Source organism: Seriola aureovittata, chromosome 14 (genome assembly GCF_021018895.1).
Source record: "Seriola aureovittata isolate HTS-2021-v1 ecotype China chromosome 14, ASM2101889v1, whole genome shotgun sequence".
In the NCBI taxonomy this organism is placed as follows: Eukaryota; Metazoa; Chordata; class Actinopteri; order Carangiformes; family Carangidae; genus Seriola; species Seriola aureovittata.
In genome coordinates this window covers 3558294-3576626 of record NC_079377.1, presented here as the reverse complement: position 1 = coordinate 3576626, position 18333 = coordinate 3558294, and the positions used below count along the sequence as shown (strand labels likewise).

Sequence of the window (18333 nt, the reverse complement as noted above, 5' to 3'; positions counted from 1 at the left end):
GTAAAACCTTGTTTTTCGTAAGTTTTTTGTTGAATTATGAGAGGAGAAAGACTTTTTCTGTAAGGCAATGTATCACCAATTCCCTGGTTTTTTTCTGTAATGTAAGGAAACACATTCTCTCAAACCTGACTGAAACACTCCTGGTTCTGTTAGGTCTTATTGGGTTCAGGCAGATGTCAAGCTCTACTTTGTATTTGAAGCTAACACTAATCTCTTTACAGAGTTCTGATATCTTTGTGAATAGCTGGTAGTGAGCTTGCAACTTAAACTTTTCCAACTCTCTATTCTGATAGAGGTGTAGTGTGTGACTTTATCTTGTATCATATAAAACAAGTATTAAACATTTTCTAGCACCTTCACATAAATAGTTCAACATTTTGGGAAATATATAAGTGTATATTATACACTCACAAAGCACTTTATTAGGAACATTCATATACAAGCTTACTCATGCAACTATCCAATCAGCCAAACGTGTGGCAGCAGTGCAGCACATAAAATCCTGTAGTGAGCAGAAAAGCATCTCAGAGTGAACAACACGTCCAACCTTGAGGTGGGTGAGCTACAACAGAAGAAGAACACGTCGGGTTGCGGTTCTGCCAGCCAAGAATATAAATCTGAGGCACAGGCTCATCAACACTAGACAGTTGAACACTGGAAAAAACATAGCTTGGTCTGATGAATCTAGATTTTGTATGGTCAGAATTGGCGTCAAAAGCATGAATCCATGGACTTAACCTGCCTTGTGTCAACAGTCCAGGCTGCTGGTGGTGGTGTGATGGTGTGGGGAATGTTTTCTTCTTAATACCAGTACCAATTATGGTCTGAATTTCTCAGTCTCTCACCATGTTCATCCCTTCATGACCACAGTTCACCATCTTCTAATGGCTCCCTCCAGCAGGATCATGCTCCATGCCACAAACTGGTTTCATTAACATGACAGTGAGTTCAGTGAACTTCAGTGGTTTGGGATGTGGTAGAACAGGAGATTGGCAGCATGAATGTGCAGCTGACATATCTGCAGAAATGATGTGATGCAATAATGTCAACATGGAAAGTTTTAATATCATGAGACTGTTTTCATAACAAAGGGAGGAACTACCCAGTATTTGTATGGTGTTTTTAATAAAGTGCTTGGTGAGTGTTACAGCCATGAGACTATTATTTTAGCATAAAGATTTGACACAAAGTAAAAGCAAACCTGGCTCTGTCCAAAGGTATGGATTAAAAAAAACCATGTGACATGTTAACTAATGAGCTTTCAAGGTGCAGGGAGGCTAATTTTTCTACTTGAAACAAGCCAGGTTAGCTGTTTCCCCCATATTTCAAGTCTTTATGCTAGGCTATGCTAATGTCTTCTGGCTGTAGCTTCATATTTAACAGGTAGGAGTGATATCAGTCCTCTCATCGAGAAACCAAGAAAGCGTATTTCCCAAAATGTTCAACTTGCTTCTAATTTGAATTATAATTTACTTGAAACCAACTGCAGGGTTTCACTTAATTTCTTAATAAATACAAGATGGAATCATAAGCTATCCATGGCACTTTTTGCACTTTGGCTCCCTGTTGTAAACTGTGTGGTGATGACTGAGCTGGACACAGTGAGAGTGAATGTAATACACAATGAAGAACCTGTCAAGTTCTACTTTGTTTCATAATTTGTCACTCACATTGTGTGAACGGTTGCTTGTGGCTTTTAATGTGTGGGTGGTGTTGTTTCTGGTTTATAGTTTGATGATAAGAGTTTTAGCCACAGGCTTTGGTCGTGGTTGTTGTTGCAGTTTTTGTCCTGTTGCTTTTCTTCCTCCTTCCTTCCTGGTTTTTAGTGGTCAGTTTGTGCTCTCGTGAACTTTTGGTAGTTTTTATTGGTTATGGTGTGAAATCCTGCTTCCTGCAGTCTTTCCAAGTGTACTTTGTGTTCAGGGAATTTGCATCTGCAGCTTCTGTGTGCTCACCTTCTCCTCTCAGCCTCTAAGTCTCTTTTTTTCAAGGCTTAGTACTGAGCAGTGACTAAGAATTTTAAATCTTAAGTGTGACTATATGTGTGTGTGTGTGTGTGTGTGTGCGCGTGTCTGTCTGTGTGTGTGCGTGTGTGTGCGCGCGTGTCTGTCTGTCTGTCTGTCTGTGTGTGTGTGTGTGTGTGTGTGTGTGTGTGTGTGTGTGTGTGTGTGTGTGTGTGTGTGTGTGTGTGTGTGTGTGTGTGTGTGTGTGTGTGTCTGGTGATGCATGTATCATCTTTGTCATCTTCATGTCTGTGAATGGAGAATATGGATGCTACTTCCCACCCAAGAGACTTTAATTCACCTCAGTACAAAGAAGAGGTACACACGCACTTATGTGCACACACACACAGGCTCACTTACAGATGAAGCATGATTATGTGACACCCCTTATTCATATAACCGTCATACCATGCATCACAGCATGCCTTCTATTCCCTGTTTTCCAGATCATAAACTTATAAGGCCACTGACAGCCCCCTGACAGAGTCAGATCCCTCTAAATCTAAATGATTTATCCTCCATCGTGCTCTCTTCCATCCTATCATCCACCCATTCATCTTTTTTTTTTCCTGTTCTATGTTGCTCACTTTGCCCATCCACCATTCTCCAGACAGCCTCGGACCCTGGAAACTCCTGAATGTCAGACTCTTGGCAGGAAGCTCTCTGACAGTGGCAGGTAAGGCATGTACTGTAGGCCAGCACATGTCGAATGGTGGCGTGTGAGCTCACTGGCAGGATGAGCTTGAAATTACGTAACCAGACAATCATGCTTTTAATTGTCTATCACTTAAAGCTTCTCAAATCCAGTCACCGGTTTGCAGAAGAAGCCTTCTCATTTTGGAGTTAGTATTAGATTATCGTAGGTTTTCTGGCCTTTTACATAGACACAGAATAAATCATGGACCTTGTTTGATTTGAAAAGTAAATGTTAACTACATTAATTGTTAGTAACCGGTTTGATGACGTTGTTAGATATCTCCTTGGTCCTCTATAAATGCATTGTTTTGTGTGGAGGTGACCTGATTGTATGACTCTGCTGTCATCCAGTGACCTGCAGTCACATTATAGTACATAAGCTTTATAAAACAGCACACATTCAAAATGGATTTTTAAGCGCTCCTTGTGGACCTTGAAGGCATCAAAAGAATTCTGTCCATTACGTACATGATGTTTTAATCTTTTATCCTAAAAGTATGTTAATATATCATTTGGTTGGAAATGGTTGGATGTTCAGATACTGGTCCTTCAATAAGCCTTTTAAAGTAGCTCAAGCCATTTTCACATTTTTACACATTGTGAAATTTAAAGGTCCCATATTGTATAACGGTAGATGTCCATGTCTTTTTTGATTATACGGCAGGTCTAGGTTTTGTATTAATACTGTGAAAGTATCAAAGCCTCAGTCCACAGAGAAATTCACACAGCCTGTATTCAGAAACTGAGCCTTAAAACCAGCCATCAGGACTTCTGTAACTTTGTGATGTCACTAACTATACAGTCACTGACAACAGCCATGCCCCAAGAGCCTCTCTTCTGATTGGCTCACCAACCTGTTGTTACTAGAGCTCCAGAGAGAAGCCTGAGAGAGGAGATGTAAAACTACACTGAGATGGTTTTTGGTTCTTAAAACCACAAAACTGTATATCTTCTTATGGATCAACACTTCAAATGAAACACAGGAGAAGTGTAAAATATGGGACCTTTGATGTATGATTCATGATTCATTTGACACTTTTTGGATTACCTTTTATTTTCTTATTTATTTGTTTATTTTCTTTCTTCTTTCTGTTGCTTTTTTTCCTCGACCCCATCTTTCTTACCCCTCTTGTTCTTGCACGCTGCTGCTCACACATTGTGTTGCTTTGGCTTTGGGTTTGTATGAAACTTCACATGACTGCGCATTTGTGTGTGTATGCACTAGAATCAAGCCCACCTCCATATTAAGGGGCTCCCGAGGAAAGAAGGCCCCACGTCAGGGCCTTGGTAAGGGGATTCCCTTTGAATCATTGCCCCCTCTGTGACCCAGAGACACAGAGGCAGATCCCCTTCATTTCCTGTAGATACTGTCGAACACAGCTGCTCTTTCACTCCTACATATCTTTGTCAGTTTGTGTGCGAGTGTGTTTGTGCCACAACACAGCCTCCGATGCTGCTGCTCCTCTGTGTTTGTGTATGTACTGTTCAGTATATGTGTTATGTGGACATTTAAAGTTCATTGTTTATCAGTGTAATTCTGTAATTTTCTCGGTGTATGTGAGTGTTGTGTTCAGATTTTTTGTGTTAAATGCCTGTTTTGCATATATCAGCCCGTCTGGGCAATCTTCAGTCAGTATCTTACAATGTTTAATGGGCTAATTTGTAAAACACAAGGGTAAAGAGATCAGTAATTACTACATTTGGCACCAGTCATTGTATTCTCTTGCCCTGCTATGAGTCGATGGCCAGGAAAATAACAATTAGGGCCTATAAATAATAATAATATTTATTATAATATAATAATAATATTTTTAGGTCATAGCGTGATACACAATATATATCTCGATATTTTGAAATCTCCACAAAGCACTTTATAAATGTGCGATTAAACCTTTTGATGCATAAATCCCATCAGTATGACGATTCTTGTCCCTGCAACATTTGTCTGTTTTGAAACCCTCATGTTTACTGTTTATTCATTAGTGGTTTCGATTGGAACAATTTTAAATTTGCATGCACAGAGGTGGGACAACCAAGTTGGATTTGACCCTTAACAAAAACAGAACTATTAGCAACAAAAAAAAGTGCATCAACAAGAATCACAGAGACACAACGTTTAACCCTTAAGGCTTAAATGTATGCATAATTGCGTGGTCACCTTGAGTGACAGGTGGGTAAGCGTATGTTTGACACAAACCAGCATGCAGCTCCACACATGCCCCTCCTTTCTATCCATTTTTTGGATCTGCGTGGAGTTAGGGGCGGAGTCAGGCACTGCCAAGATGGCTCTGAGCTTCAACAAACCTATGGGTGATGTCACAGAGTCGCCGTCCATCTTTATTTACATGTATGGTATAAAATGACTTTTTTCGCTCTCTCCAGTTTCGCGCCAGATACAAAAACACACACACACACCTCACGTATATCACACACACACACATCCAGAGAGAGAGTTTTCAGGAGTCAGCCATAGGTTCATTCTGGCAGCTTAAAAACAGTTACATCATGATTTATACTTGATGTTTGTGACATATTCAGTTACTACATTGCACGTGGAACAAGCAATACATCGAGTATATTCGTTATATCGCCCACCCCTAATAGCAATTTTGAATAGAATTGTTTTATAGTAGAACTGTTGATGTAATTCATTTTTTTTATTATTTCATACTTAACAGAATGATATAAATGCAAAGTATTATTTAGGGACTTATTATATAAGAGAATGCAAGTACTCTGGAGTGACGTGCCAAAACATTAGACACTGCCCACTAACAGGTTCATTCACAGTGAAATAGAAAACCACGGTTTTCATGAATAGCCCTTGTTCCCAGCTCTTTTGTGAGAGTGGATCCCAGTGAATGAATGTCTGCAGAAATGGTTGGACTGGTGCTTTAAAGGCCCTCACCTTCTCTCCGTGTTCCTCCTCTAAATCTTGATTTACTCTTTTTTTGGCCACAGGATCCCTGACTTTCAAACCCTGAACAAACTGCACTTTGCTTAACTCTGTGAATGTGTTGTTGCCACTGATTTTTCACCAAAATATTGTCTTTCATTTCCACAACTGATGCTTTTTACTGCAGCCGCATTCTGTTAATTCATTTCTTTAATGCAGCTTTATGTTTGATGTTACTCATCTTAAGACGAGATATGAAGCGACACCAGGTTCCACTTTTTGTTTACCTTCAGATCAATCCCAACCACTTGTAATGTTATTGTGTGAAAACTGGCCAGTCAGAGCACGGTGCTGCAGTGCACACCTGCGACCATAAACATATTGACTTTAATGTCGTTTTCTCTCCTTTTTATTCTCATTCTTTTCATCCTTGATTTTTTTTTTTTTTTCATTCTTCTTCTTTCCTCTCTCCTCTTCAACCCTCTGCTTCACTTTCATGTTATTTCGTGTTAGGGGCCACCTCCAAGGTGGTGCGTCTCTTTCCTCCTCAGTGACGTCCTCCTCAGCCCGCAGAGTGAGGCAACTCCCACAGCTTCCCCCCAAGAGCAGCACTGTAGAACAAGGTACAGTATATGTTGATGATTATTGTGTGTGTGCGTGTGTGTGTGTGTGTGTGTGTGTGTGTGTGTGTGTGTGTGTGTGTGTGTGTGTGTGTGTGTGTGTGTGTGTGTGTGCGTGCGTGTGTGTGTTTGTGGGTCTGCAGAACCGAATCATGCTTGAAAATGTTGCAGTCTTAGAGAGGGATATTTAATACTAGTATCCACCATAATGAGCCAATAAGTGAGATACTGAACTCCCAGGCTTGAGGCAAAGGTACCTGGCATCCATAAAGACATCACAGGTGCAATTAGAGATGTTTCCTTCTGATTCCAATACCTGAACTTTGTGTATTTTTTAACAGCTGTAGACTACTAATCCTGTGTGGATGTGATATGATTGCTGTCATTGTATGGTATGGCTCAGGTTAAACCCTTTGTAAACTCTGAATAGATACATGCCATAGAATCTCTCTCATGTCATCTAATTGCCACAGAAAAATAAATAAATATAGGAAAAAATTACATTTCCTACAGTTGTCTGAACACCAGTGCCACCTCTGGAAATGAAAGCCTAAAGCTCTAGCCTAAAGCCTAGCACGTTACACATCAGTCAATCTTCGCCGCTCTAAAGCAGTAGTTTCCAGTGTCTGCACAGCGCAACTTCCTGTGTAGGTTACTGTTTAAGAGCAGCAAAGAATTGATTTCCAGGAAAACTGCTGCTTTATTCAAGTGTGAAACTATAAAGTTTATTAATAAATTAAGGGGTATCAGATTGGTGCATAGACTAGCACTACTCGCCGATACCTGATAAAGTATTTAAGGCAGTATCAGAGGCGTTTACGATACTAATATCGGTATCCGGACAACAGTGTTGATGCTCTGTACCTGGACTGATGCAGTGCCATCTAGACAGACATCCTCAGTACACTTAGTGCTCATGTCAAACTCCCATGCCCAAGTCTTCAGACTACACATGCTTTACCATGTGAATCATTCTCTGATATTTACAGTTGTGGTGAGGGAAGCAGGAGGATGACCAATCAGATCAGTGGAACCCCCCTTTAAATTAGAAATTTATACTCTGTACATTATCCACAGTGGAAATCTAAAGCCTAAACATGAACCTTACCAAAGGGTGCTTTGGCTGCTTGACGGATTAAACCTAGCAAACTGGCCATTAACTCACCATTCCGCAACACTTGAGCTGTAGAACTAGGGCTGGGCGATAATTCAGTATTATTCATTTATCACCTTTCAGCAGAATTATACGTTTATGACCTTGTCATGTTATCTTTCTACAAATGCATATCATCTTTTCTCCAAATTAATAAACAAAATGAGTGAATAGTTTATTCTCTTGTGAAGCACTACATCTGAACACTGATCTGAACATCACTTATATTTATTTTTTAAACATAATTATGTCACTTCCTGTGTGACACCAGTGCCCCCAGACCAAACCACTGGCAGCATGGGAATGTAATTCTGTTGCAGTTGTGTATTTTTTAGGCTTTTGATAACATTTTAGTTATTCATTTGTCTATTTATTTATACAGTTTTAATAGTATATTCTTTTATTCTTTGTTTATTTTCTGGATTTCCTTTTTATACCTTACTTTTATTTCTGGTGACTTATTTTATTTTCTACTGTTTTTTTCTGGTTTTACTCACTTCAGTAAATCTCCTCTGCTTTAGCATTTTATTTTTTTTCTATCTGTATCTTTTTTTTTGGTGTTTCCTCAGTGCAAACGTATAAGATTCATTTATCATTATTGCTCTATTGCTTTACTTAATTCACAGTTTAATTCATAGTATATTGTGTTTGTTGGATTGTGTGTGTGTGTGTGTGTGTGTGTGTTTCTGTGTGTGTGTGTGTGTGTGTGTGTGTGTGTGTGTGTGTGTGTGTGTGTGTGTGTGTATGTGTGTGTGTGTGTGTATGTGTATAGCCCTGGTAGCAGAGGAGCGTGTCCGTCAGCTCCAGATTAGGGTTCACTCCAACCGGGTGTCAGCTGCCACCACCTCCAGCCAACAGGACCTGGACAGAGCCCTCAAGAACAAACGGGAGGTGTGCCAGAACTTTTTTTTTATTTTTTTGGTTTCATTTACCCCGACACTTCACCAGTTCCAACAAACATATCAGGAAAGTAAAGAGCTGCAGCCAGAAACAATGAGCATTAATGCTGCTGAAGTGCATCACAGAGAACTGCATGCACCGTCTAAGGAAGTAATAAATAACATTATAATGATGGTGACGACCACTCGGTGAAATGAATGCGTTCCAACTGGGCAGTCACTCAAGAATTCACCTAACAGCGTGAATACAGAAGTGTATATTCTTTACTGGCCGGTTGTTCTACCCCTAACTTACAGAAAACTGACAGTTTAATGGTGATATTCTGTCTTTCGCACGTCTACACGCCATGAGCAGAACTTTTTTTACATACGTCGTGGAAATGCTGTCTTTGTGATGCATTACAATGTCCCCCATCTGACTGAAAGTGGAGTGATTTAAATCTGAGCTTTCGGATCATCAGCACAAACTGACTGAAACATACAGAAGTGGCAGCTAATGCTGCGATATGAATTTAAAAAACATAATAACAGGCAACAAGACAATACATACTTTTGATGGAAGGTGATCATTTTTAGATTTACAATAAAAATTAATTTTATTTTTTCATTTTTACAAAATCAAAATAGTTGATGGCTGCATAAGAGATAGGGTTTTTCTGGTGTTTTTTTTTCCGGAGAAGATCAGATAAATAAAAAAAACAAAACAACGTCTAATACCATCTTCACATATTCCTATATTGCTGCCAGGACACAGTATTGTGACATATCTTAAAGGGGCCACACACCTTCAGTACACCCACATAGGTGTTGTCACTTATTTGTCTAATTGGACCGTGGACGTGTCCGTGGAGAACTGGATGTTCCACAGACCATTCTCACTACAGAAGATTTGACTTGGCCTCGCAGGAAAAGCACATTGTCTATTAAATGAGCCACTGAGTCAGAAGCACAATACCAGGGCCGGCAGTCAGAGCTCAGCTATTATCACCTTCACCTGTGTACTTCCTGCAATCACATTCCAAAATGTCTGCTGGGCCTTTAAGCAACTGCTAAGCATGAAATCATTTTTTCGCAACATGGAAATTCCTCTCTCTTGTTGTGAACTGTTATGGCTTAATAGGCACTTGATTGGTTAAGGAGCGTCATCAATGGACAGATTCCAAACCTAAGCTTTTTCAGTGCAGCTTTAAACCATGTAGCTTCTTGATGTTATATCAACAACTTTCCTGATGGTTTGATTATCGATTGATTTGTTTGATGTGTTTCCTGTGCAGCTCTACAAAGATCATAGGAGGAGCAGTGAAAATGTTTCCCATAAGTCCTCAGACAGTGATGTCAGTGACGTGTCAGCCATCTCTCGAACCAGCAGTGCCTCTCGCATCAGTAGCACCAGCTACATGTCCATCCAGTCAGAGAGACCCCGGGGACGCTTCAGGTATACACACACACACACACACACACACACAAAAACACACTGAATGCCCATGTTTGCATAAAAACTTAGTTTTGAATGACATCATGTGATTGATTTTGTAACTCGTGAATGATCAGCCGGGCCATGCGCGCAACGGGCCGCCACATGCTGAAGAGTACCAGCGTGAGTGGTGAGATCTACGGCATGGAGCACGCCGATGGCAGCCAATCAGACACAGCGCTGGGGAGCCTGGGGAGCGGGATCAAGAAGCGGCGCTCGAGCCTAAGCCAACGTGTTGTTGCCATCCTACCATCCAGACGCAGCCGGAGTACCTCGCAACTCAGCCAGACAGGTCAGGGAGCACACTGACTGACTGAGTCGGATACAAACACACACTTAGAGAGATAAAGAAAAACAAGCACAAATAAGCAAGTAGAATCAGAGACATCCTGGGTGAAGTTCTACCTTTGACTGATCTATAATCTGTTGTTATCAGCACTGTGCGTCTCTGGTATCCACCCGGAAATCTGACTCGTCCCTCCAGCACTGTGACTTCCTGTCATGCATCACAAAAGCAGATCTCTAAACACATATCTACTGAACACTCACTTATTAACCACAATGTAATATACAGTAATGTAGAAAAATAAATTACATAGAATAGAGTAGAACATAGAATAGAAAGGTATTACATAGAAATAGAATTGCCTCTTATTTTGGCCTAAACTACTTGATATAACCACCCATAGACAGTGAAAGTTGTTGTGTGTATCATTTCATCTAAGAATCTCTTATCATAATCATTTTTAGGACATTAGTGTAATTACTGTGAATAAATAATACTGCTGCCAAGGAGACCGGCCGCCTCTAACAGCATCTAGTCTGTTTATATTGTGCTGCTGCCCTCCAGAGTCTTTGCCTTTGGCAGATGATGGACAACAGGAAAAGATTAATATAAAATGCTTATTATTTTCTGCAAAGCTGAAGCAGCTTGTTTTGTGGGAAAGGTGATTTTATAAACTTTTTGTTGAAACTACTATATGTACATTTTTTAGGTGAGTACAGCATATTCAAATCATTCTAACGGCACATGCCTTTTTGGGGGAAATGAGACAATCACAGGATGTAGTCGTGGCTGTAGATGTCAGTGTCTTTTTTGATACTACCACTGGGGGGCACCAAAGTCAGACAGTTTCAAATTCTACTGCTGAGGGAAATTGTAACAGGTGTGCATGAGGGTGTGAGGAGTCAGGTGACTGGGACAGGAGGGAGAATCACCTGGTGGCTGGATGGAGAAATGGCAGGAGACATTGGAAGAATGGCCAAAAAAGGACTGGGGCAGGAGTCATGACAAACTGGTGTAGCTGGGTGTGGTTAGATGTAAGATATAACCGCACCCAGCAGTGATGTCACACTGTACTGACACACCCTGTTGTACACTTCCACATCACTGCAGCACGGGGAAAAGTTGTTGGATCCCTGTTGGAACGTTTTTTAAATCGTCTCATTAAGATCAATTTCACATGGTGCACATGCTCAGATGCTAGCTCTAATCTTTGCTGTTGAGTATTTGGCCTATAGTGGGCGCCAAAGATTAGAAAAGTTTATATCTCATTATTGTTTTTTCTGAAACTGAAAACACCTGATCTCTGGTCATTTTGCTGAACATTCAAATTTCCTCTGTGTTGATTCTGGTAATACTGTTGGGGTAAATCCAGAGGGGGTGTCACTCCTCCACTGGATCCCTTGACTCCCACTGTTGTGGACTGGGTGTTAGAGACATAAGAGGCCGCTAAAATAATTCATATTTTCCTGTAGTCACAGTGTCGTACTGATCACCAGCACAATAATTGATAATGGTTAATTTTTCCAGGTCATTAAGTCATTCACTGGTTACTAATTTGAGAATAATAATGTTTAGAGTCCATTGCTGTCATCACAATCTGTCTCATCTCATGGTGTAGTGATCTATACACACGTTCTTTGACAACAATGTCACTCATTTAAATCCAGCTCGGTAATTTTATGTGAGCGTCTTGTTGGCTCTTGTCGTATGGTGCATATATGTGTGTTTGAAGCCCACTCATCACTTTCTTATACCAAGAAATCACAACTACTGTGGAGTTTACATTTCTATCATGAATTAATATTACGTAGTAATTTATTTTAATGTCAGACAGACCATTTTAAGAACTTCCCTCGACTACGCTCTGATCATCAATATTTATCAAGTATGGCCGCTGGTCAAAGGGGGTCTAAATCACACACACACACACACACACACACACACACACACACACACACACACACACACAGACATACGCCCACACACATATGGATATTGTACATAGAGACTTCAGCGCAGATAGACAAGAACCACTAGGTAACATGAATTAACACGGTAAACACATTCATACAGGTTTACGGGTGTATCCAGTGTTGCTGTTGTTTCTGATGTTGTTGTTTATGGGCTTTGTTGTTGTTGTGTGTGTTATTTCAGAAGCGGCGGGTAAGGCGGTGGACAGACAGAAAGGTAAAGCAATAGTTAGACAGACAGACAGACAATCAGTCAGACAATCAGTCAGACACTGTAAGACAAGAAGAAAAGTAAATTGTAAGTAAGATGATTTCAGGTGATGCTCATGAAGACTTATAGATGCATAATAATCCTAAACAGCATGCTATTATATATGAGGAAAAACATTTACAAGGTTACATCATTTCAATAGCAGCTGTTAGATGTACATTGTATTGAGTAATGTTATAGAATAAGTTCATTCATAAGTTTTAAGAGACACACGTGCAGACAGGATAGACCAAACTCAGGCAGACAGGAAGCCACAGAGAGAATCAGTTGAAGAGAAGCTTTGTTAGATAAGACAGAAATCCCCAGCATCTCCAGCCCTTCCTGAACTCTGTCTCTGGTACGCTTCCTGACTCCACCCTCTCCTCTCACCTTTATGTTTAAAGGCTGGTTCAGTTCTACAAGAAGCCCGGCTGTGTCATACATTATTGTCTCAGTAGTTCACAGTGTTGGGGACTACGTTCTGTATCTGCCTTTTATTAAGCACTTTTTTTTAATTTCAGTAAAATCTCAACAGACGTCAAGTGTTCATGATAAAAACAGCAGGCTTTTAAAAAGAGCTGAACTCTGCCTTTATTGTTGGATGTACACTGTCTTCAGTCTTCTTCAGTTTTACCTTTACATTCCTGCTAAACATTCAAGGTACAAGCAGATTGACCGGTGACCTCACCTCCCTAAATAAGTAATTTAACACTAAAAAACTCCAATTAAACGTGGTCATCTCAACAAAGCTGTATCCTAGCAACCTGAAGATATGAATGTATTTGTTGTGTATTTTATTTATTATATGTTCAGATTTTTAAAGATGTTGGTGAGGTCACCGTGGGATATTAATTTGCATGGATTGACCTGCTCAGTCTATAGTTATCAGGCTTGTCAGAGTTGATACAAAAAGTATGATTGGTAAAAGAGTCAACTCATCCTTCAAAAACTTGTAACCTAGTATTAAATTTCTAATCACGGTTTTGGGTAGGTGTGACATGAGATGCCTGATAACTGACGACCGTCTGGGTTTAAATCTCACATAAAGACGGTGGCTTAACGCCTCTTCTCTGTGTTTGCCACAGAGACGCAAACGGGTAAGAAGGCGGGTAAGGGCGGCAGCAGCAGCATCCAGAGGAGCGTGGAGACGGGCATGGCGGTGGAGTATCCACGGGGAGGCTCAGCCATGAACCGGCAGGCCAGCAGAGAGTCCACTGATGGCAGCATGAACAGCTACAGCTCTGAGGGGAAGTACGTGCACACAATCTACAGCATATGAACTACATGTGAACAAACAGTCGATTGTCTGTCCCAAGGTGCATTAAGTGATTGTGTTTGATTCCATCATGCACACTGCACTTGCCTAAAGTTGGAGAACTCGCATGACACAGATTAAAAAAGAGATATCCTAACTATTAGTCCGTAATACAGCTCAAACTCCACAAACACTGAATTCAACTTTTCCCAAAATGCAACCAAAAGTTTTATTAGATCTTCCCCGCCTGAGAAACCTGCTTTCACACTCCACGCCCCTGACGGAAAACAATTAGAAAACACTGAAACTTTAACATCTACAGCTTAATGAAGTCACTTTCTGATATAACTTCATTAAGCTCTGAACCATAGCCAATATAACCCTGATGACATCACCAGGCACTGCACTGTGCTGTGCTGTATAGTGTGGAGAAGTCAGGGAATCATTTTTGTTTGTGTGTGTGTGTGTGTGTGTGTGTGTGTGTCAGTCTGATCTTCTCAGGGATGCGGTTGGGTGCCGACAGTCAGTTCAGTGACTTCCTGGATGGTTTAGGTCCTGGTCAGCTGGTGGGCCGGCAAACATTGGCAACACCTGCCATGGGTGAGTGACAGCTCCGGGTCTACAGCACATTTTATACGCAACATTTACATATTTGATTTGCAGAAAAAAATTGCATAATTGCATAATCAGTTTTTGTATGTTAACATGAATCTCCTATTTGTACAGGTGATGTCCAGATTGGTTTGATGGATAAGAAAGGCCAGCTTGAAGTGGAGGTGATCAGGGCACGAGGCCTTACCCCCAAACCAGGCTCCAAATCCCTCCCAGGTAAAACACACTCACTCATATCTGTAAGCGTTTGATGACACAGCGAAAGTCAAATTCAGCCTGATGCAACCTGAACTCATGAGATTCACTTGTTTTACTCAGACCTACGTAAATATCAAATTCAAACACATGCCCAACCCAACAAAGTGCCTCCCTCTTCCTCTTCCCCCCACTCTCTCTGCTCTCCCTATCTCCCTTTATGTCTCCTCCTGACCTCCCTCTTTCTATCTGTCCTTCCTCTTCCTCTTATTTTACTCCTTCTTAACCCCACCCCTCCATCCCCAGCTCCCTACGTCAAGGTGTACCTGCTGGATAATGGAACTTGTAAAGCCAAAAAGAAAACCAAGATTGCACGAAAGACTCTGGAGCCTCTCTACCAGCAGCACCTGCTCTTTGAGGAGAGTCCCCAGGGCAAGGTGCTTCAGGTAATATTCTGTGTGTGTGTGTGTGTGTGTGTGTGTGTGTGTGTGTGTGTGTGTGTGTGTGTTTCTGTGGGCGTCTGGGAAGGTGTAACTAGTAACAAAAAAATCACTACTCACTTTCTAATGAGAATGTCCAATAAAAAACTGAATAAAAAACTTATTCTGATTAATGTCGTGCAATAGTGAAAGCCACCACATTAGTTCTATAATTGTCTCTATAGCAGAGCTGTAGACTTGGACTTGAGGTTTGATCAACTAAAGACATGCCTTAAGACTTACCAGTAAAAAACACTCAGATTCAAAGGATTTTTGCTATTGCTACATAGCTAACGTTAGCATTAGCATCTGTTTGCTTGCCAGTCTAGAAGAAATGATTCACTCGATGCTCACTAGTTTAACCCATATGTACCATTCCCTGCTCCAGGTGATAGTCTGGGGCGACTACGGACGATTGGACCACAAATGTTTCATGGGTGTAGCACAGATCCTATTGGAGGACCTGGACCTCTCAAGCACGGTTATTGGCTGGTACAAACTGTTTCCGCCATCCTCATTGGTGGACCCTACATTAGCTCCACTCACGCGACTGGCATCTCAGACGTCATTGGACAGCTCAGGACCGCCGCCAGGCGTTCGGTCCTAGTGACCGGATGGCGGCCGCAAACCCTCCTCCTCCCCCAAATATCCCTTAAATGACGAAATAATGGACCACAGCTCCTGGACCACAGCTGAGCAAAAGGGCGAGAACCCCGCCCCCGAGAACGACACCAAGAAGCCCTCGGTCAACCAATGAAAAGCCAGATGGAGAGACAGGGAATGAGAGAGAGAAAGAGAGAGAGGGAGAGACAGAACTAGCCAATCAAAGCTTAGCTGGAGTCTGACAATCATGTCTCACACCTTCCCTCTTCTTCCTCCTTACACCTTTTTGTTCTCAGAGCTTTGCTTTCTTTGTTTTCTCCTCCGACAGCAGCAGTAGAGCTTTCTGTCCAACATTCTTCACTTCTCTCTACTGTTTCTTCCTTTTCTTTGTTCTTACTCTCTTGTGCAGCCCCTATCAGAGCACTCGATCCAAGTGGAGTCCTCCACCCAGTAGCGCCCCAGCCAATCAGAGTAGAGCTTACTGTAAGGTCACGGGGATGAGTAGTCTAAACAATGTGTGGGAGTTAGTAGCAAACTGACGCAGATGTACCGCCACATATAGGTTGGTTGTCGTCCCTACCAGTGTTACCATGGTAACTTGAAGCAGATGAGCGCGAGGGGCAGCGGTTTGGCACAGTTTGATAACGTCTTAAGGTGAAGGGAGGCCGCACAAGCACGTGCACATTCTTAGCCTTGTTGTGAGATATGAAAGCAAGCACAAGAAGAGCTTGACTCCTTTATTGGGACAAACAAAAAACTTTGCTCTTTGTCTAATCAAAGAGGAAACAAAATAGAGGCCAAATTAACAATTTGCTTTTTTTTTTTAATTGTTTTTATTTGGAATCATTTTTTACGTCTTTGTTTTGCCTAGAGTTCAGAATGGTACCATAAGGTGCAGACTCCCTCTGTGTACGTGTATGTTTGGTTTTCGAGCGATGGTGCGCCAAAGGCCGACGATAAAGGTCAGGTCACATTCGCCCGAACACCTTTCACCCGATCCTCACCCCTTTACCCCGTCTCTCCCCGTTCCTAAACCCTCAAACTCCCCCTGCAGGAGGGAGCAGCATGACTCGGGGATGCCCCGCCCCCGGCCCCAAGCTGCATGCACGTTTCTTTTGTTCCGTTTGTTTCGTTTTTTTGTTTTGTTCTCTATACTTTTTTGTAGAATCGAAGACGAGACAAATTAACGAACAATTCTCAAAAAACAAAAACAGAAAAAAAGACTAGACTATGTGTGTTAGTTCCACATACTTTTAGGCCAGCTTGTATGTTGCATGTTCTTGTACAGTTTGCTCGTACTGAATATGAATACAAACCGAGAAAAGCCAAGCCATCCCCGCCCCCTAACAAGGAGCGGACCAGTGGGGGGAGGGGGTCAACTCCACCCGGGCCACGCCTACCACTCTGGGTCTAAATATCCATATTAGGAAGTCTCCGGAAAAAGTTCTTTTGTTTCCGTTTTTCTTTGAACCCTTTGAACAACAGTGCTGTTCTGTAGTACTGAGCATACTCGAGCCCCCGGTGTATCTGAGGATGTAGGTGTCTAAACTGTAGTTTACGACAGTCGGGGCTAGAGACAGAGATAGAGAATGTGTGTATAACAGCTAAATGTATATGAAGTATCATTATGAGTTTGACAGAAATGATAAAGATATAGATATATGAATATAAAAAGAGTGTATTTGACTGTACACCCGTCACCAACACACACACATGCACACCTTGTACATACAAATCAGGATGAGCGGCTTAAACTTAAAGATATGAACTAACAAAAAAAAAAAAAAAAAACATTGCTGACACAAACATTCCTGGTCTTGTTGAGGGGAGTTTGCGTCCTATTGATGCGCTCGGGCTGCTGAGCGGCACCGAGCCACAAGGGGGCGCTATAATAGGCCTTTATTTTTGTCCCAGCTGAAGAAAATTAGCAGAACCAATTAGAGCAAAGTTTACTTTCTTCTCCTTGAATCCCCCTTTCCCCCGTTTATTATTACCATTGGTTTGGACTGGACTTCTAAAACCAAGGAGAAATCTGGTTTTGCAGACATATTTTGCGGATGTTTCTGTTGAAACCCTTGGCGGTGTGGCCGACTGCCCTTTCCTTTGTCAGTATTACTCCAGGGATACTGATTGTTTACAGCCCATGGCTCCCCACTCCCATACCACGATTCTAGACAAAAGACGAAGTATTCACTGCAACAGTTCTTGTTTGTATAACAGATGTGGCTCTACTGATGTGTATGTTTTATATTCAAGAGTTCATTTTTATTATTTACAAATAAAAGACTGTGTGGAAGAAGATCATGGCTTTTTCAAACAGAGTGGTCTCAAGTTATTGTGAAGCAGGTGACTCCAGAGCCTCATTTAACGTGGAGAATGTGGCTGTGACCTTTTATTTTTCGCTGGTGCTCATAGTAACACATACAAACCCTTTACCATTATGAACTTGCCATTTTCCAGCTTGTTCTTGGATCCACATGTTATGACTGAAGGTAAGAAAGATGATTCAGTGGAAAATGATTTGCAGTATTTCCTGTCTTGTTTTCCCACCATTCACACAAAGTTACATGTAAATGTGCTGGACCTTTATCCCCGCTCAGCAACAACTCCAATCATTCAGTAGGTGTGTATTGCTGTTGGTTAAAGGTCCATATTTTACACTGCTCCTGTGTTTTATTTGAAGTGTTGATCCATAAGAAGATATATTTGTGGTTCATCTCAGTGTAGTTTTACATCTCCTCTCTCAGGCTTCTCTCTGGAGCTCTAGTAACAACAGGTTGGTGAGCCAATCAGAGGACAGGAGACTCTGAGCCTCTCTTCTGATTGACTTCTTTGAGTGATCTACGAAAAAATATAGCAGATTTCAAGTAAACACTCAGAGAACCAAATCCTGCAAGGTTAGATGGTGGGTCTAGGTGGGCGGGGCTTTGGGTATGGCTGAG

General features: G+C 41.5%; 1 protein-coding gene across 19 annotated transcripts in view; it reads left to right on the top strand.

The window, feature by feature from the left end:
- LOC130181551 (regulating synaptic membrane exocytosis protein 1-like) overlaps positions 1-17692 on the top strand; it is a 105052-nt gene extending 87360 nt beyond the window's left edge. For 10 of the 19 annotated variants that reach the window (XM_056395842.1, XM_056395846.1, XM_056395840.1 and 7 more), the window contains 12 exons: positions 2265-2321; positions 2614-2679; positions 6109-6218; positions 8141-8259; positions 9542-9702; positions 9819-10033; positions 12182-12214; positions 13333-13498; positions 13990-14102; positions 14229-14330; positions 14616-14755; positions 15177-17692. In XM_056395842.1, the coding sequence (XP_056251817.1) occupies positions 2265-2321; positions 2614-2679; positions 6109-6218; positions 8141-8259; positions 9542-9702; positions 9819-10033; positions 12182-12214; positions 13333-13498; positions 13990-14102; positions 14229-14330; positions 14616-14755; positions 15177-15395 (1501 nt within the window). In that variant the 3' untranslated portion in view covers positions 15396-17692. The remainder of the gene's footprint in view (positions 1-2264; positions 2322-2613; positions 2680-6108; positions 6219-8140; positions 8260-9541; positions 9703-9818; positions 10034-12181; positions 12215-13332; positions 13499-13989; positions 14103-14228; positions 14331-14615; positions 14756-15176) is intronic. The other 9 variants (XM_056395853.1, XM_056395843.1, XM_056395847.1 and 6 more) reach the window with 3 other exon arrangements.
- Positions 17693-18333: the final 641 nt, after the last annotated feature.